The sequence below is a fragment of the Saimiri boliviensis genome, chromosome X (genome assembly GCF_048565385.1).
Source record: "Saimiri boliviensis isolate mSaiBol1 chromosome X, mSaiBol1.pri, whole genome shotgun sequence".
NCBI classification, from domain to species: Eukaryota; Metazoa; Chordata; class Mammalia; order Primates; family Cebidae; genus Saimiri; species Saimiri boliviensis.
This window is the reverse complement of record NC_133470.1, coordinates 710,717-731,546: the sequence shown is the minus strand read 5'-3', so window position 1 is coordinate 731,546 and position 20,830 is coordinate 710,717. Positions and strand designations below refer to the sequence as shown.

General features: G+C 49.0%; 1 protein-coding gene across 1 annotated transcript in view; it reads left to right on the top strand.

The window, feature by feature from the left end:
• LOC101042624 (protein kinase cAMP-dependent X-linked catalytic subunit) overlaps positions 1 to 20,830 on the top strand; it is a 101,250-nt gene that overhangs the window by 19,548 nt on the left and 60,872 nt on the right. Inside the window, exon 2 of the mRNA XM_039475430.2 lies at positions 14,988 to 15,156. Coding sequence (XP_039331364.1) covers positions 14,988 to 15,156 — 169 coding nt within the window. The remainder of the gene's footprint in view (positions 1 to 14,987; positions 15,157 to 20,830) is intronic.

Sequence of the window (20,830 nt, the reverse complement as noted above, 5' to 3'; positions counted from 1 at the left end):
AAGAGCTTTATATAGGACTGGCGAGGGTTAGGAGAAAAACACTGCATTAAATAAATGACAAGAGTGACCTCATCCAAGCCAGTGACTTCAGTTATCATCTTACAGCTTTGGCTCTCAATGCACGTGTCTAGTTGAGACGTTTCTTAGTAGCCCTGAAGGGTGCCTGTTGGAGGATTCATTTTTCCCAAGACATCCAGCAACACTCTGAAATGAGCGTCCTGCTCCGCTGTCACAAATGACCACAAACCGGGGAACGCGAGCAGCAGAAATGTATGCTCTCCCAGCCCCGCACACCAGGAGTCTGAGGTCAAAGTGCGGGCAGGGCCGCGCTCCCTCCGGAGGCGCTAGGGGAGGCTCCTTCCCGCCTCTCCCAGCTCCTGGGGCCTCCAGCATCCCTGGGCTTGTGGCCACATCGCTTCAGTCTCTGCCTCCGTCTCCACGTGGCCTTCCCCTCTGTGTCTGTGTCTCCCCTTCCGTCTCTTAGAAGCACATTGGTCATTGGATTTAGGGCTCCCCATACTCCAGGATGATCTCATCTCAAGATCCTTAGCTTAATCACATTTGCAAAGTTCCTTATTTCCAGGTAAGTTCCCTTTCCAGGTTCTGAACGTGAGGATGTGAGTATACCTTTGTGGGGAACCACAGTTCAATCCACTAGAGTTGTATCCAGTTCCTTCTAGAGGCTCTAGGGGAGGCTCCTTCCTGCTCTCCCAGCTCCTTGGGGCTCCAGCATCCCTGGGCTTGTGGCCGCATCACTGCAGTCTCTGCTACTGTCTCCATGTGGCCTTCTCTGTGTCTGTGTCTCCTCTTCTGTCCCTTTATTTATTTATTTATTTATTTATTTATTTATTTATTTGATATTTTATTTATTTATTTTTTTGAGATGGAGTTTCAGTCTTTTGCCCAGGCTGGAGTGCAACGGTGTGATCTCAGCTCACGGCAACCTCCGTCTCCCGGGTTCAAGTGATTCTCCTGCCTCAGCCTCTCGAGTAGCTGGGATAACAGGTGCCGGCCACCCCGCCCAGCTTATATTTGTATTTTGAGGAGAGATGAGATTTCACCATGTTGGCCAGGCCGGTCTTGAACTCCTGTTCTCAGGTGATCTGCCCGCCTTGGCCTCCCAAAGTGCTGGGATTACAGGCATGAGCCACTGCGCCCGGCCATTTTTTATTATTTTTTCTCTTCTGTCTCTTAGAAGGACACCTGTTGTTGGATTTAGGTCCCACCCTCAATCCAGGATGGCCTCATCTGGAGATTGTTTACTCAATAGACACTACAGAGACCTTATTTTCAAATAAGGCCTATTCACAGGTACCAGGGGTTAGGATGTGGACATATTGTGGGGGGCACCATTCAACCTCGTCCGTCCCTCAACCTCGATACGTCCACTGAGTTCAGCATGAAATGTGTCCCCTTCCGCAAACGGAACAACCCGAGACCCCTGTGCACCTGCACACCTTGCCTGAGTCGCCAGCACTCACGGCTGAGATGCCTAAACCCTGAGCTGTGATCATCTCCACCCTCCCTTTTCCAGGCCACTCCAGCCCATTCTCTGCCCAAGCGCCTTGTAAACAAGGTTTACCCCTCCCTCTTCACCACCTTCCCGTTCTCAGTGGAAATTTTTACTTCTTAAAAGAGGCCTTCCCTGACCCCCTTGACCGAGGTTAGCTGCATCCTGATGTTCTCCTATGGATATGTTGTTTGAAGTCCTCGAGTCGAAATGAACTCACGTGAGGGCACCCAGTTGTTAGACTTACTGTCATTCATGCCTCCTCCCCTCCTTCCAGCCTGACTGGAGCTAAACCAAACTAAATGAGGGAGCAACCTCGTGTTCATTGCAGTTACTCAGAGGCAGACAGTACCAGAAACACAGGAAAATATCAGTCATGATGGAAGTGATGCATTCATTTATTATATTGACTCCTTTTTTTTTTTTTTTTCTTCCAGAAAGCTATTTTGTGTTCAAAACCTGGACTGCATAAATCACTTCATCGTCCAAGATGGAGTGTTAGAAGCTGACACCTGATAAAATAATTCAGTGTGTCTGGTTAGCAGGAACTCTAAAGCTATCGAACATTAAATGTAGTAAAAGTTCAGCTGCTTGCTCTCCATAGCCTTAGCTCCAAAACAGCAGGTCTCAGCTGGGGGCTGGCCTTCCCCCACAGGGCACTTCACAGTGTCTGGGGACAGTCGTGGTTGTCACTTCTGGGGGTGGATGCTGATGGCATGTGGCGAGTGGAGCCCAGGGACGCTGCTCAACACCTTGCAGTGCACAGGACGGCCCCACAGAGAATCATACGGTCCCAAATGTCAGCAGCGCTGGGGCCGAGAGAACCTGCCTTAGCATTAGAGTCTCGTTCTCTCTCTCTCTCTCTCTCTCTCTCTGTCTCTCTCTCTCCCCACCCCCTGTCCTGGAGGTAGGCAGGGGTTGTGTTTTTAACCCGGCTGCATGGTGGATGTGTGAAAACTAACCCTTGTTTTTCTTGGTAGAGCCACACCCAAATGTTATTCAAAGCTGCACGTACTGTGCTTGTGTAAATACACTGAGCCAGAAATCACAAACCTTTCCCTGGCTTAACATCTGTTAGTGTTGTGGGAGAAGGTGAGAATTTCCTGTTTTTCTTTTCACTTCAGTGATTATACATTTTGTGTCTTTTGTTGTTGTTTTTTGAGACAGGGTCTTGCTTTGTCACCTAAGCTGGAGTGCAGTGATGTGATCGTAGCTCACTGCAGCCCCCATCCCCTGCCTCAGCCTCCCAGGTAGCTGGGACCACGGTCGCTGTTACCACACCTGGCCGCTTTTTGTGTTTTTAGTACAGATGGAGTTTTCCTTTGTTGTCTAGCGTGGTCTTGAACTCCTGTGCTCAAGGGATCCGCCCACCTCTGCCTCCCAACTGCTGAAATTACAGGCGTGAGCCACCGCTCCCAGCCACATTTTGCATTTCTGATGAGAAAGTATAATTTAATACACTGTAAATCAGAGAGTGTAGTTCTGAAACATCTCTGTCTATCTTTTAAAATAGGGCAGTGTCAGAATGGAATGTTTGACTCAGCAAAATTTTGAGGGCGTTTGTTTGTTTGTTTCTAGCTGTCTAGACCAGTGAACTCACAAAACTATCCGCCACACAGCGCTCAGCTGGATTGGCTCTACTGTTTTTAACTGAAGTTTGAAGTAAATATTCCAAGCTTTAAAACATATCTTCTTCCTCCCCCACCCACTGGGTATGGCAGCAATAGAAAAAAAAAGCATCTTCCCAAGAATATCCAAAGCATACATTCTTCTCTAAATTGTTTATAGAGATATAATTTCTGTACCATAAGATTCACCCTTGAAAAACACACAGTTCTTCAGTTTTCAGTTTATTCACAGTTGACACACTCCTTCATTCATTCATTCATTCATTTTTTGAGACAGGGTCTTGTTCTCTCACCCAGGCTAGAGCACAGGGGTGTGATTACTGCTCGCTGCAGCCTTGAACTCCCGGGCTCCAGTGAGCCTCTTGCCTCAGCTTCCCGAGCAGCTTGGACCACAGGTGTGCAGCACCATGCCCTGCTCATTTTTTGATTTTTTTAAAATAGAGACGGGGGTCTCATTATGTTACCCAGGCTGGTGTAGAACTCCTCAAGTGATCCTTCTTCCCTGGCCTCCCAAAGTGCTGGCATTATAGGCATGAGCCACCATGCCTGGCCAACACAGACTCTTCTTTTTTCTTTTCTTTTCTTTTTCTGAGACAGAGTTTCACTCTTGTTGCCCAGGGTGGAGTGCAAAAGCATGATCTTGGCTCAGTGCAACCTCTGCCCCACAGGTTCAAGCGATTCCTCTGCCTCAGCCTCCTGAGTAGCTGGGATCACAGGCGTGCACCACCACGCCCAGCTAATTTTGTATTTTTAGTAGAGATAGGGCTTTTCCATGTTGGTCAGGCTGGTCTCAAACTCTCGACCTCAGGTGATCCGCCCACCTCAGCCTCCCAAAGTACTGGGATTACAGGCGTGAGCCACCACTCCTGGTCTCACATACTCTTTTTTAAAAATACTTTTTAAAAGCTTTTTTGCTTCTATAAAATAGAAGGTTACTATACTTGTTTACAGCAGTAATTTAAAAAATCGACTTTGTAAAGGAGAACTACATGTTTCACACACATATTTCATACCTTGTAGTATTTAATGTTCTTTTATTGCTTTTATCCAGGGGGGAAAATGTCAAGGAAAAGAACTGAATTTGATGATGATAAATTTGTCCATTCTGATATCATCATTATTTTGAAGCAATTATTTAATGCAGTGTATCAGTTTTATTTATCAATTTAGCACAAATTGAACGTATGTAGATGAACTGTTTCGACAGTCACACATTTGAAAAGGTGGGAGAGTTACGTAGTGAAATGCTTCCCTGCTTTTGTGCCTCACCTGTGCAGAATTTGCCCTCTCCCCCCACCCAGGCACCCAGAGTAATGTGTCTTGTATATTTCTCCAGAGTCTTTTCTACAGATAGAAGCAAATATCACTTATGGAGAAGGGCTTCACTTTTGTTTTTTTAAACAGATGGAGAACATGCTCTGTGGCCCAGGCTGGAATGCAGTGCTGCTGTTATAATTCACTGCAGCCTCCAACGCCTGGGTGTGCTGGTATGCACCTGTAGTCCCAGCTACTCAGGAGGCAGAGGTGGGAGGCTTGCTTGAGCCCAGGACTGATGGTGCCGCTACACTCCAGTCTGGGCCACAGAGCGAGACTCGATCTCACAAAATAAAAATTAAAAAAAAAAAAAAAAAAGCAGAGGTGAAGATACAGGACAACCCTGTGAGGACACAGAAGACAGCGCCTACAAGTCCAGGAGAGAGGCCTCAGGAGGAGCCAGCCCTGCCCACCCCTGGATCTCGGACTTCCAGCCTCCAGGACTGTGGGAGCATAAAGTTCTCTTGAAGTCCCCCAGTGTGCGTTATGTGATTACAGTAGTCCGAGCAAAGCACTTTATTTACGTAGAAGTCTGCCAGAATTATGAGCCCTGAAACCCTCTCCAGGATGAACCGCGGTCAGATAGAGTGTAATTTATAGGTACTGTTTTTCATTTGCTTTTAGCCACTAGATTTTTTTTTTTTTTCCAACAGAGAGTAACGAATACTGCAGATGACTGACGAAACTGAATTAGATGACAGCTTAAGTCAGATCTTTATGCACCTCAGAATATTTGTACTAATTAAAAGAAATAACCAACACTTGATAGGGGGCAAGATTGAGACCCTGAAAATACCTCTCCCTGTGACCACTCCTACCAAATTCTTGCTTAACTGCCTTGTTTTTGTTGATGAAATGTGGTGCTTACATCAGTAGAGACTATGAAGGGATTTATGTACAAATGACTAAAATATCCGCCATTAGTTTCCGAGTTTTTTTTTTTTTTTTTTTGGAGACAGGGTCTTGCTCTGTTCCCCAGGCTGGAGTGCAGTAATGCAATCATAGCTCACTACAGCCTCGACCTCCCGGGTTCAGGCAGTCCTCTCACCTCAGCCTCCTGAGTAGCTGGGACTACAGCTGTGCACCACCACACCTAGTTACTATTTTATTTTTATTTTTAGAGCTGGCATCTTGCCATGTTGTCCAGGCAGGTCTTGAACTTCTGGCCTCAAGTAATCCCACCTCCCAAAGTGCTGGGATTATAGGCATGAGTCACCACGCCCAGCCTAGTTTCCAATTTGAACTTGGTTTTTCTTTTCTTTTCTTTTTTTTTTTTTTTTTGAGATGGGGTCTCGCTCTGTCGCCCAGGCTGGAGTGCAATGGCTGGGTTCAAGCAGTTCTCCTGCCTCAGCCACCCGAGTAGCTGGGACTAAAGGCGCACACCACCACAACCAGTTAACTTTTGTATTTTTAGTAGAGATAGGATTTCACCATATTGGCCAGACTGGTCTCAAACTCCTGACCTTGTGATCTGCCCGCCTCAGCCTCTCAAAGTGCTTGGATTACAGGCATGAACCCCTGCGCCCGGCTTTGGTTTTTCATCTTGGCTCCTTTGAAGGCTTCTGTCTTCCCCCATGTTTGGGGCAGCTCTGCATTGTGCATGTTCCTTAGTGACTGGTCTGGGAAGGCTCAGGCATGTCTGGGCTGCCTCTGGAGGAATGGGATCAGTAGCTCCTTAGCCCCTCTCTTTCCCGGGTGGTTCTGTTTGCTGAGATCTGCACAGTTCGGACCACCCTGAGAGCCTCTCTCAGGTTCTCAGAGACAGTGGAATTATACCTTTGACTGTGAGCTCTCCACATTGCTAGGGAAGGTACTTGGCTGAATTTGCCATTATTTGGTTGAATTTGTACCTTCTGGGCATATTAGCTTCGGTAACAGATACCACAGACTGGGTGCCTTAAAATAACAGAAGTTAATCGTCTCACAATCCTGGAGACCAAATCTAAAGTCCAGGTGTGGGCAGGGCCGCACTCCCTCTGGAGGCTCTAGGGGAGGCTCCTTCCTGCCTCTCCTGGCTCCTGGGGGCTCCAGCATCCCTGGGCTTGTGGCCGCATCACTGCAGTCTCTGCCTCCTCATGGCCTCCTCCTCTGTGTCTGTCTCTTTTCTTCTGTCTGTCACAGGAACACCTGTCATTTTGTTTCAGGTCCACTCCAATCTTGGATGACCTCGCCTTGAGATCCTGAGCTAATCACCACTGCAAAGACCCATTTTCCAAATGAGGTCTCATCTGCAGGCTCTGTGGGGCAGGACGTGGACAGATCTCTCTGGGAGACTGCTTCAGTCCACTGCGGTTGTATCCAGTTCTTTGCGGAGGCTCCACATCAGGGTCCCTTCCTGCCTCTCTCAGCTCCTGGGGGCTCCAGGCGTCCCTGGGCTGGTGGCCGCATCGCTAGTCTCTGCCTTTGTCTCCATGTAGCCTTCTCCTCTGTGTCTGTATTTTCTTATTAAGTTCCCCACTCATATTGGACCGCCTCCAGGATGACTTCACCTTCATGTATATCTTTTTTTTCTTTTAATTTCATTTTTAAAAAAGGCGGAGACAGAGTCTTGCTCTGTTGCCCGGGCTGGGCTGGAACTCCTGTGCTGGGATGGCAGGTGTGAGCCACTGCACCCAGCCCTTGTGTAGATCCGAATCTCATCTGCAAAGACCCTATTTCCAAATAAGGTCCCAGTCACAGGTACCAAGGATGAGGACATCAGCGTGTCTTTTCCAGGGCACGCAATTCAACCCACAGAAAGCGGGGAGAGGGGAAATCGGCTGGATTTAGGTGACCCGTGAACAGCCGGGCTAGCTCTTCCAGCACAGAGGTGGAGCTGGGCTCAGACTGTTAGTGTCTGAGATCATCCGTGAATCTGCTCCCCGGAAATGTGCTGAAGCGAGACTCGGTCCTTCCTCTCCCGCCACCCTCCTGACCCCATCCCATATGCCCACGGACCCCAGAGGAAAGTACTCCGAGTCGCTTGGTTTCTTTTCCCTTTTGCGACTGTGTGGCATTCCACCGCACGGTCCTTGTGTTGATCCCATGCAGATCTCCTGAAGTGTTTTGAGTTCTAGCAGTATTTAAAAATATAACCAAAGGAAACTTCAATCCACGCCTCTCCTCTTTCTGGCCACTTCTTCCCTGTGAACGGGCTTGGTGGTGATGAACGTGACAGCACTGCCTTCCCTTCTGTCTCTGCTGGCCGCTTCCTTCTGTCCGAAGTCACAGGCAGGAGGGACTTCGGGCTTGCTGGGCTTGAGGAAGACGAAAAGGCCATCTCTTTTCGCAGCGAGAAACGTGTTTTCTGCTCTTTCTCATACCTCATTTTGTACATTTAAAAAAAATTATTTTTCTTTAGATTTTACACCAAGAGAGATATATTTATTTTTATTTATGGTTTTTTTTTTTTTTTTTTTAGACAAAAATCTCTCTGTCGCCCAGGCTACAGTGCAGTGGCGGGATCTCAGCTCTCTGAAACGTCTGCCTCCTGGGTTCAAGACGTTCTCATACCTCGGCCTCTTGAGTAGCTGGGATTACAGGCACCTGCCACCAAGCCTGGTTAATTTTTTTTTTTTTTTTTTGTATTTTTAGTAGAGACGGGGTCTCACTATGTTGCCCAGGCTGTTCTCAAACTCCTGGGCTCAAGTGATCCTCCCACTCTGGCTCCCAAAGCACCGGGACTGCAGGCATGAGCCACTGTACCCGGGCTATTTATTTTCTCAATAGAGACAGGTTCTCACTATGTTGCCCTGGCTGGTCTCAACCTCCTGGGCTCAAATCCTCCTGCCTCAGCCTCTTGAGCAGCTGGGACTCCGGGTACACACTACCATGCCTGGCTAATTTTTGTATTTTTTTGTAGCGATAGGGGTCTCACTATGTTGCCCAGGCTGGTCTGGAACTCCTGGGCTCAGGCAGTCCTCTCACCTGAGCCTCGCAGTGCGCTGGGATTACAGGCGTGCACCACTGTGCCTGGCCTTATTTGTTTTATATTCATTTATTTTTGGAGACAGGGTTTCACTCTGTTGCCTGGACCGCAGTGTGGTGGCGACCACAGCTCACTGCCACCTCGACCTCCTGGGCTCAAGCGATCCTCCCACTTCAGCCTCTGTAGTAGCTGGGACTGCAGGAGTGCACATGACTCCCGGCTAATTTCTTTTAATAGAGTTGAATCTCTATATTTTTGTAGACAAGGGGCTCTCGCTATGTTGCCCTGGCTGGTCGAGAACTCCTGGCCTCAAGACATCCTCTTGCCTTGGCCTCCCAAAGTGCTAGGGTTACAGTTGTGAGCTACAGTACCTGGTTGTGGATGCCACGATCCCCCGCCCCTGTGAATCTTCACTAACAAGGGAACCTTTCAGCATTTTCCGTGGTCATGGTGATTCACTTAATATTTTAGTTCTGCCGAGTTGTCTAAACATGTGGCATAAAGGCGCTCATTTTTCGGTGACTGTAATGTGTATGTATATGTTTACAGTTACACATGCCTGTCCTTGGATGTAGCTCAGAAGATGCCCGTGGCATTTTTCTGGGAAAGTTGAGGTTTGGGATGTTTGCTCACTATTGGGAGTGTGGAGGTCATCTCTCTCCGTGTCCCCATCCCTCCAGACAGAAAGCTGGGATGTGGCTGGGCGCAGTGGCTCATGCCTGTCATCCCAGCACTTTGGGAGGCCGAGGTGGGTGGATCACCTGAGGTCAGGAGTTCGAGACCAGCCTGGCCAATATGGAGAAACGCTGTCTCTACTAAAAATACAAAAATTAGCCAGGCATGGTGGCGGGTGCCTGTAATCCTAGCTGCTCGGGAGGCTGAGGCAGGAGAATTGCTTAAACCCAGGGGGCAGAGGTGGCAGTGAACCAAGATTGTTTTCCACTGCACTCCAGCCTGGGTGACAGAGTGAGACTCTGTCTCAAAAAAAAAAGGCCCGATGGGTTTGTGTGTGAGTCGGACACAAAGTCTTGGGAGGGATGGATGGGATGGGGAGGAGGGATGGGTGGATGAGGGAATGCAGAGCCAGTGGCCGCACTGTCAGAGGCTCTCAGAAAGCAGGAGATTCTCTCTCTCATGGAAGAGAGGAGACCCAAGTCCACCCCACATTAATGTTTAAAGATCAGAATTGCACACACAGAATGGCCCATAAATCTGATCCACCTTCCTCATCTGGAACTTGGCTGGAGAAACAAGTCACTCTTTGAATGTTGGCGGAAAAGCTGCCGCATTGCACCTGCTATAAAAAGGGCGTGCCCACCTTAAAAGCAGCCACGCCTTCCCAGGGTTGTCAGGGCCCTTTAAGTCTCTGAAATGTACAGGTCAGGTACATTTGGGAATTTGGGGATTTTTCTAAATTTGAGATGAGAATGGGTGCATGTACTTTTAAATTATCCAACACCCTTCAGCAGAGTCTGCTCTGGATGTTGTTACCAAGACGAGAATATTTCTATTGTGACATAAGTAGATACTCACCCGGAGGAGGATCAGGCTGGAATAGTGTCATGTTAGGTGAGGTCCAGTTTTGCAGCCAGGTGTGTTGGTGAAGACACTTTTGAGTATTCAGAGCCTCGAGCTTCAGCCATTGTGGGTAAGGGATTGTGGAACCCACACTTGAGCTTTTGCCGTCAAGCTTCGACTTTCTGATCTCCACACTGCAGCCACGCAAAAGAACAGAATCGTGCCCTGCGCAGCCACGTTAGACGCAGGTGGAGGACACTGTCCTAAACAAACGCACGCAAAAGAGCGAGAGCCACATACTGCACGTTCTCACTTAAAAGTGGGATCTAAGCATTGGGTCCTTCATGGGCACAAAGATGGGAACAATCCACATCGGGGATTTCCAAAAAGGGAAAGGGAGGGAGGAGGAGAGGGCTGGAGAACTTCCTGTTGGAAACTTTGTTCACTACTTGGGCAATGGCATCATCAGAAGCCCAAACCCCAGCATCGTGCAATATACCCAGGTAATGAACGTGCACATGTACCCCTGAATCTAAAATTAAAAGAAAGAAAAGACATAAACTCCACATCAGATTTCCCTCCTGATTAATACTACTCCCTAGCTTGGAGAGAGATGGAGGGGGTCTCTAGAGTAGGTAGTAGACCACTTACCTTCAAGATCTGTCTTATCAGGGAGGAAAGATCTGACCTGCCTAGAAACACTGAAAAGACTCTTTCTTTATATCTGATTGGGCAAAGCTGGGTCAGATGGCCACCCTAAGCTGCAGAGAAGGCTAAAAATAGACATTTTCTACTCAAGTGGGATAATGGTGACTGGGGAATGTGTACTGGAGAGCCTCCCAGCACCAAGTCAACTCTGCCTTTCTGGTTTTCACTGCTGCAATGACTTAACACCAGCACCGCTACACGCTGCCTTTGTTTTCTGTGCTCTTAAGCGGATAAAACTTCAACATTACCACACGCCACTTCTGTCTGCTTTGCATAAGGTTGTTTACCCACATACTTCTGCAATCTGGTTATGCCTTTGGTCAGACTGACCACATCTCCCAGGGTAGTGCAAAGATCCGCCGTAGTGCGAAAGTAACGTGTTTTGAGTTTTGTGTGTTGACAACTCCCACAGCTCAAAGAAAGCTTTAAAGAAGTCACAGCAGTGTACAACATCTGTTGAGTCATAGCTGTTGTTCTTACAGTAGGCATGGAGAACTCCTTCTGTTGAGGGTCAAGTACAAGTGTCGAGAAGACTGAATGTTACACAGGAAACACAGCCGAGTCATGAACGGGCTCCTTGGAGTGGGTGAGAAAGATAAATAAGGAGGAAGGAACCAGACAGAGGAAGAAAAGTCAAGGACGATATTCATTGCATTATTAGAATTCTAGGGTGTGACGAGAATTGAACGTTTCCCAATGATCTGCGTGTTCTCTTGGAAGGAAGAGCAACAGGAGACTGAAAGGTTACTCTCTTGCCCAGTTCATAGGGCCAGTCCCAGGCAAAGCTGGGGCTGGATGCCAGTGTTCCTGATTCCTAATTGTGTTTTATCCAATTGAAACATCAGTGGCCCCAGTCAAGCGCCTAACTCTTATCAGTTTCCAGTCTTCAAAGCCCGTCTCCCACTTCCTGTCTTTGACCTGATCCCACCTAATTTTGTCCATAAAGCATTGTATTCTAATAAAAACTATTTTATTTTCAAGTTCACCAAGATAATATACTTTAAAAATGTGTTACTATTTCATTGTTTCCCTTTTTTGAAGAAATAGTTACCACCTGTCAGCTGTTGACATTGTTGGTTTACTTGTTACACTTTTTCTTTACCTTGTAGCTCACTTTCTATTTCTGCCGTAATAAAATATTCATTATTGGAAACTTCATTTAAAAGCCAAGGTTACTTCTCCTCCCTTCCAAATCTGCCCTGTAAGCTAGTAGATTCATCATTCATGAGCTTATATAGTGTGCAAAATGGGGGTTTCAGTTTACAGCAAATACTTGAAATTGGTAGCTTACGCACAACTTTGTTTTTCTTTTCGTGTTACCATGTGCCATCAGTGGCATTCCGGACTCCTGGAAGGAAATCTGTTGTATGGTTGTGGTGGTCTTTTTTCTTCTCAAACCAGTCAAAAACACCCAGTCACAATTTTTAAAATTACCTGCTCTTGGTGGCACAGACCTGTGGTCGCAACTACTTGGGGGGCTGAGGTGGCAGGATCACGTGAGCCTGGCAGGTCAAGGCTGCAGGGAGCTGTGATTGTGTCGCTGCACTCCAGCCTGGGTGACAGAGAGAGACCCTGTCTCAAAACGAAACAGCATGACGTCATCTAGTCTCTAAGCGATTTTTCACATATACAGTTTCGCTATTGTATACATGAGATTTATATATATAAAATTTCATATATCAGTTCAGTACTGTTAACTATTGGAATTGTGTGTATGGTAGATCTCCGTGGTTTATTTATCTCGCTCAACTAAAACTTCGTATCCTTCGACCAATATACTTCCCCTCCCGCCTCAAGCCCTATGCTCTGATAACTGTCTCTCTACTCTCTGGTTCTATGAGTTTGAGTATTTTAGATTCTGGATTAGTCCATTCTCATGCTGCTAAGAAAGACATACCCAAGACTGGGTAATTTATAAAGGAGAGAGGTTTGATGGACTCACAGTTGCACATGGCTGGGGAGGTCTCACAGTCATGGCGGAAGATGAAGGAAGAGCAGAGAGACATCTTACATGGCGGCAGACAAGAGAGAGCACATGCAGGGGAACTCCCACTTATAAAAACATCAGATCTCGTGAGACTTGCTATCACGAGAAGAGCACAGGAAAAACCCACCCCCATCATTCAGTTACTTCTCACCTTGTCGCTCCCACGACACGTGGGGATTATGGGAGCCCCAATTCAAGATGAGACTTGGATGGGGACATAGTCAAATTATGTCAGTTTCCTTGTATAAGTGAGGTCACGTGATATTTAATATTTGTTTTCCTGTGCCTGGCTTATTTCAGTGAACATAATGACCTCCAATTCCATCCATGTTGCTGCAAATGACAGTTTCCTTCTTTTTTAAGGCTGCATAGTATTCCGTCACGTACATGTCCCATGTTTCCTTTATCCATTTGCCCTTAGATGGACACTTCGGTTGTTTGCACATCTTGGCTGTTGTGAATAGAGCTGCATAAACATGGGAGCTCAGGTGTCTCCACAAGATCCTGGTTCTCTTGGGTCTTGCAAGCTAGCATATGCAGGCACAGAACTGTCAGCAAGTGAACAGAGAGGTAAATGGATCAATATTGATTAGTGGAGCTTTGCTCATCAACAGATGCTGGTTCCTGGATACACTTCCAACCCATCCTCTCTCTGAATGTCAGTTTCTCAGGAGCTTCATCTGCTGTCTGGGATGGATGCGATCACATAACACAGGAGGGCAGTTTTTGTTTTAGTGGCTCATCTCAGTCTGAAGCTGTGAATGGATTGTTTAAAATACGGCTGAGTCATGACCTGCGTGCCAGTAAGGGCCTGCTGACGCTGGGATCGAGGTAGATGAAAGGCAATTTAGAGAGGCTCTAGAAATCCTGCCACAGTCGCAGTAGCTCATGCCTGTAGGTCCAGCACTTTGGGAGGCCACGGCAGGAGAATGGCTTGAGCTTGGAGTTCAAGGCTAGCCTGAGCAACATAGTGAAACCCTCTCTACAAAAGTGCAAAAATTAACCAGGGAGCTGAGGTGGGAGGATGGCTTGAGCCCAGGAGGTCAAGGCTACAGCGAGCTGTGATGGCGCCACTGCACTCCAGCCTGGATGACAGAGCAAATTCATTCTCTCCCTTAACCCAAGAACATTTATGCTACGTGAAGAATATTTCAATACGCATGTGAACACATGCACACCTTATAGGATCAGTGTGTTACTGGAAGAGGAGGAGGATGAAGAGGAAGAAGAGGATGAGGAGGAGGAGAAAGAAGGAAGAGGAGCAGGCAAAGCGTGTTTAGATTGAAAACGTGCCCCAAGATACAGTAGTTTTTTGGGTTTTTTTTGTTTTTTTTTTTGGAGACAGAGTCTCACTCTGTCATCCAGGCTGGAGTGCAGTGGCGCGATCTCGGCTTGCTGCCATCTCTGCCTCTGTGGTTCCAGCTATTCTTCTGCCTGCTCAGCCTCCCGGGCAGCTGGGACTATAGGCACGCGCCTCCACCATGCCTGGCTTTCTGTATTTTTCGTAGAGATGGGTTGTCACCATGTTGGCCTTGCTGGTCTCAGTCTCTGTCTCAGTCTCCCGACCTCATGATCCACCCACCTCGGCCTCCCAAAGTGCTGGGATGACAGGTGGGAGCCTTTTATATCTTATTGACTATTAGATTTCTTCATTTAGATGCACCCCAGTGGGAGGAAGAGGAGGGGTTGGAGGAAGAGGAAGTGGAAAAGAAAATGGAGGAGAAGGAGGGGAAGATGGAGGAAGAGAAAAACAGAGAAGGACGAGATGGGGGAGGGGAAGAAGAGCGTGTTGGGACTGGAAATGTCCCAGCCGCGCACAGGGAGGCGCTGGTGTTCTTTTGTTTGTAGTGGTTGCAGTTGTTGTTGTTGTTTGTGGGCACCTATTGCACTTCGTCTGAATCCATGGCAGGTTTTCGAATACAGACTCCGTGCTTTGAGCAGGCATTAGTGTGCGTTAAGGAAAGAGCCATGTGTGTGTTTTACACTCTGTCTGGATTTCTGATAAAGCCAGAGGGCCTGCAGAGGAAAAGCCACGTTGCATAAACCCATCTACTATGACTCTAGTGCTTCTCCTTGTGGGAGTGTGGTGCGCGTGGGTGTGGTCTCTGCAAAGACTTTACCTGCAGAAATTATGGCCAGTTTGTCCTCAGATTGAAGAACCATTCAGAGGCAGATAGTGCTCTCTCTCTGTCTGTCTCTCTCTCTCTCTCTCTCTCTCTCTCTCTCTGTCTCTCTCTCTACCCTCCCCCTCCCCCACCCCCCTGCAATTTCTGTATTCAGTGGAAAATTCCAGGAAATGCCTCAGCCCAGGTGCGCCGTGACACCAAGTCTCTGAAAGGCGTGGGCCGTGTGGCTGCGGCGCCTCCTCCCTTTGTCAGGGGACTTAATGGGCTCCGATGATTTTTCTCTCTCCAGGCACCGGGACGTTCGGGCGGGTGCACCTGGTGAAGGAGAAGACCGCCAAGCATTTCTTCGCCCTCAAGGTGATGAGCATTCCCGACGTCATCCGCCTGAAGCAGGAGCAGCACGTGCACAATGAGAAGTCCGTCCTGAAGGAAGTCAGCCACCCGTTCCTCATCAGGCTGTGAGTCCCCTGCTCGGGCCTCTCCCCGCTCACCCTCCCTAGGCCCCTCGGTGTCTCTTCTTGTAGGAAACAGGGTGGTGGGCCGGGACCGTTGGTTTTTCAGGGACCACAGTCACATGGATGGGGCTGGGCTTTAGGAACTCCCGTCAGTTCATGGGTTTCTGGTTGACTGTAGATGAGACATCTCCATTGAGACGCAGCCCACGCACTTCCAGCTCATGGTGTGTCCTAGGGTAGGTGTGCTAGTCTGTTTGGGCTGCTATAACAAAGGATCTTAGACTTGGTAATTTACAAATGCCAGACGTTTGTCTCACGGTTCTGGAGGCTGAAAGTCCAAGATCAAGATGTGGCGGATTCAGTGTCTGCCGAGGACCCGCTTCCCGGTTCACAGACGGCGCCTTCTCGCTGTGTCCTCCCACGGTGGAAGAGGCGAGGGAGCTCTCTGGGGTCCCTTTTATAAGGGTACTGATTCCATTCATGACACCCCACCTTCTTGGCTTCATTACCTCCCAGAGGACCCACCACCTAACACCATCACCTCGGGGGTGAGGATCCAACATAGGGATTCAGGAGGACACAGCTACTCAGCCCGTGCCAGCAGGGTGATTCCGTTTCCACCCAGGCGTCTCAGACGAGGACGTCTGCGTGCCTCGGGGCTGCCTTCCATCCACTTCCCACGTCTGCCCTTCGCCGTCTTGCTACCGCTTCTCCCCCGTCCGCCTGTCCATCTTCTGCCTTATCCGGGTCCCGTCTCTCTGCCCTGCTTTTCTGCACTGGCCTCCCTCCTACCTGCTGTTTCCCTCCCAGCCTTGCTCTCCTTGAAGACATCCCTCACTTGACGGCCGCCTTGGTACCTCTGCAATGACCTGCCTCTCTGCATTCATCCTCCGTGAGCTCCTGAAGCACCCCACATAAAGCCCCAGCAATGCAGCGTCCTCTGCCGCTGGCCTCCGGCCACCACCTCCCTGCAAGAGAAGGTGGAAGGCGCTGTCGACACACTGTCCCCAGGGCTTCTCCTAGGCCACCCCTCTTTCACAGGCCTTCTTCTTCGCTCTCATCGTTGTCCTTCACTTCGCCCACCTAAGAAACTACCCACCTGTTTCCCTCATTCACCTGCTGCCCTTGGGACACGGGGTGCCCCCCATCATCTTCTTGAAGCAACGCGTGTGTACCCGAGCAAGCGCACCTGTCTGCCTTCTCCTTTTGACCCAGCGCTGCCTGAGCTCTGAACAAAATCACATGCAGAGTCTGGGCGCAGGGGCTCACGCCTGTCAGCCAGCACTTTGGGAGGCCGAGGCAGGTGGATCACCTGAGGTCAGGAGTTGGAGACCATCCTGGCCAACATGGTGAAACCCCATCTCTACTAAAAGTACAGACATTAGCTGGCTGTGGTGGTGCACACCTGTAGTCCCAGCTACTCAGGAGGCTGGGGCAGGAGAATCGCATGATCCTGGGAGGTGGAGGTTGTGGTGAGCTGAGATCATGCCACTGCACCCCAGCCTGAGCGACAAGAGTGAGACTCCGTCTCAAAAAAAGCGAAAGAGTTCTGCTGAAGGCTGGGCTTGCAAGTGGGACCCTTCCCTTTCTCGTTTGCTAAGTTGCGTCTTTTTGTGGCTTGCAGGTATCCTAAGCATGATACTGTGGGGTGTGCCTGAAATCTTGGGGGAGGGGCTCCAGTTCTGGGGATTCCTCCCTGTTGAAGGTCGAATTCTGTCTCCTGAAAAGATATGTTGAAATCCTCACCTCGGCTCCTGTGAATGGAATTGGAATGCTATTTGGAAACAGGGTTTTTGCAGATACAGTTAAAATGCCAGGGGTCATCGCAGCTCATGCCGGTAACGGTGGCACTTTGGGAGGCAGAGGTGGAAGGATCACTTGAGCCTGGAGTTTGAGACCAGCCTCGGCAACATACCAAGACTTAGTTTCTACAACAAATTACACAATTAGCCAGGTGTGGTGGCGCACACCAGTGGTCTCAGCTACTAGGAAGGTCGAGGCGAGAGGATTGCTTCAGGCCAGGAGGTCAAGGCTGCGCTGCGCTGTCGGCACTGCTGCCCTCGAGACCCAGTTTGTAAAAACAAATGAAATAATCAAATAAATACAATAAAAATGAAATGCAAGTAGGATGGAGTCATGCTGCTGTACACTGTGCTTTTTTTTTTTTTTTTTTTTTTTTCTGAGACAGAGTCTCGCACTGTTGCCTGGGCTGGGGTGCAGTGGTACAATCTCGGCTTACTGCAACCTCTGCCTCCCGGGTTCAAGTGATTCTCCTGCCTCAGCCTCCCAAGTACCTCGGATTGCAGGCACCTGCCACCACGCCCAGCTAATTTTTGTATTTTTAGTAGAGACGGGGTTTCGCTATGTTGGCCATGCCGGTCTCCTGACCTAGTGTCTGCCCGCCTCAGCCTCCCAATACGGTGTGCTTTTAACTTTGTATGACTGGTGTCTACGAGCAAAGGAAGGAGACGCAGATACAGAGACAGCAGAGCACCGTGAGGAGGACACATCGTGAGGATGGAGGCAGAGGTTGGAGGAATGGTGCATCTCTAAGCCAGGGGACCCCAAGGGTTGCCAGTTACTCCCAGAACCTGGGAGAGAGTCCAGGGCAGATTCTCCATCAGAACCTGCAGAAGAACAAATCCCGGCAACACCGTCAGGCTGAACAGTGCTGGGACTGCAGGAGTCAGCCAGTACACCTGGACTGAGAATACGCGTCTCTTGCCTCTTCCCCCCATCCCGGTTTGTGGTACTTTGTTATGAGAGCCCTGGGGACTCATACACAGCCCCCGCATGTCCTGGAGCACGACAGCAGCCTAGATGATGGGCTCTCGAGTACTTTACACTTCCGAAATTGAAAATCCCACGGAAGAACTGTACGGCCATGGGAGTGAGTGGAGGGTGCGAGTCCGAGAATTACCCACAACTGAATTCTTGAGCTCCGGCACGTTGAAAAATAGGGAGGAGCTTGCAAAAAAGAGCTTTAGTTAGAAAGTTCTCCCTTCAAGCTGGGATAGTTCAACACCTGTTTTCCATAGCAGATAAGGTGGATTCCTGCGGGGAATGGATTCTGATTTTCGTGTTCCCTGCTTTCAATTAAGGAACAAAGTCACTGATATTTCTTAAGTCTCCTATAAAGTCCAAGACTAGAAATTCTATCCAAAGTTATCTATGCTGGTTTATTTTTATCTTTTATATATAAAAAACATATATGTGTATATATATTTAGATTTAGAGACAGGGTTTCGCTCTGTGGCCCAGGCTGGAGTGCAGTGGCAAAATCTTGTCTCAGTGCAGCCCCAACCTCCTGGGCTCAAGCAATCCTCCTGCCTCAGCCTCCAGAGTAGCTGGGATTACAGGCATGTGCCACCATGCCTGGCTAATTTTGTATTTTTAGTAGAGACAGGGTTTCTCCGTGCTGGTCAGGCTGGTCTCGAACTCCCGATCTTAGGTGATCTGCCCTCCTCGGCCTCCCAAAGTGCTGGGATGACAGGCGTGAGCCACTGTGCCCGGCCCTTATGGCATTTTTATGCTGCGAATGTTCAATAAGAACATTGTCGACGGCTGTTGTTCTAAAGGACCTAGAGTTGATTCTCTTTTGAAATGATTGATTTCTTGTGTTAAATGTTAAGAGTATATTTTTGTGAACTTGCTAGGTAAGGGTTGAGAGAGCGCTACACAGCCAGGGTTTTTGTGAGTGGCTGGAGGAGGGAACTCCTTTATAGAGATTTCGCTTTGAATCAACCGTTCCTGTGTGCTGATGATTCCACAGATAACAGGTACAATAAAAGTTGTGCTTTCCTTGTAGTGGGAAACTCACCACAAGGTGACAGGTTCATAGATTTTTATATTGACCAACCATAGTTCACTCTTATCTGCAGTTTCAGTTACCTGCGGTCAGGGCTTGTCTGAAAATTCTAAATGGAAAATTCCAGAAGTAAGTAGTACGTACGTTTTCAGTCGCATGCCCTTCTGAGTAGCCTGATGAAATCTCACACCGTCCTGCCCTGTCCTGCTCGGGACGTGATTCATCTCTTCGTCCCGGGTCTCCACGCTGTATACCTGCCCACCTGTTAGTCACTTTGCAGTCGGAGATCAGATTTTATGAAAACAGTTCATACAGGACTGGGGCTGTCTGTGGCTTCAGGGAGCCCCTGGGGGTCTTGGATCGCATGCCCCTTGAGTGATGGGCACGGCTCTAAAACCCTAAAAGCACTTGGCTTTGCCTCTCACTGGTTGGTGGGGCTTTCTCTGAACATGGATGAGATGAGACCGCAGTCGCTGGTCACTGTTTGCCGGGTGGGAGGTTTTGTTTTGTTTTTGGTTTATTTGAGACAGAGTCTCCCTCTGTCTCCCAGGCTAGAGTGCGGTGGCGCCATCTCAACTTGCTGCAACTTCCACCGCCCCGGTTCAAGTGATTCTCCTGCCTCAGCCTTCTGAGCAGCTGGGATTGCAGGTGTTCACCACCATGCACAGCGAATTTTTGTATTTTTAGTAGAGATGGGGTTTCACCATGTTGGCCAGGCTGGTATCAAACTCCTGACTGAGTGATTCATCCGCCTCAGCCTCCCACAGTGCTGGGATGACAGTCGTGAGCCACCGCACCCAGTTCTCAGGTGGTGGTTTTTTGAATTGCTCTTTTTTGCCGGTTACAGATACATTTTGCCGCCTGCCATGAGGGCAAATCCGTGTTCAGTTTAAAATCGTCATCCTCCTGGGGAGAGCGTGTGCCTTAGCATGGCTGAGGCCAGGCTCCCGGCCCCTCGGGATGGGGCTTCCCGCTGTGCGGCGTTCTGGGTAGCCCCGTTGCGATGCTGACTTGACTTGCACGAAGGCAGCACAGAATGGATGGATTGGCTAAAGGTGCCCGCCTGCCGCCGCCACTTACTGGCGGTCTCAGGTGTAGGACGTTTTCTTGATGAGGGTGTTAAGCGAGCATTTTCAGCAGAGGTGCCTGACATTTCCAGCTGGATGAGTCTCTGGGGTGGGGCCGTCCTGTGCACTGCAGTGTTGGGCCGTGTCCCTGGGCTCCACCCACCAGGGGCAGGAGCAGCAACCCCAGGTCGGAAGCGCAGAAATGCCTCCAGACATCACCAGTGTTCCTTCGCGGAGGGAGGGCAGTGTTATCTCCTCTGGCAAACCAGTGTGACAGACAGACAGACAGACAGACAGACAGCTGATAGGTAGATACCATAGGTACGCGTGGATGGTGAGGTGGATAGGTGATAGATGATAGATGTTACGATAGGTGTAAATGATGAGTGATTGATAGGTGAATAGATGATGGGTAGCTAATAGATGACACATATTAAGAGAAGTGATAGCTGATAGCTATTAATATAGGCAGATAGGTCTAGATGATGGATACTGAGACAGATAGGTGATTGACAGATTGATGACCGATTGCATATGGACAGAGTGCTCATGCTGAAAGAGAGTATCTCAACCTCAGCAGTGCTGACATATGGGGCGGGATCATGGAGGTCTCTCTGGTGGGCGTCCTGTGCGCTGTAGGGTATTGAGCAGCGTCCCTGGGCTCTACCCAGCAGATGCCAAGAGCACCCATCCTGTCTGTGACAACCGAAGATGTCTCTAGATACTGTGAAGATGCCCCTGTGGGGGACAGACAGGTATCTCCAGCTGTGAACCACCGTGATAGATAAGTGACAGATGGATG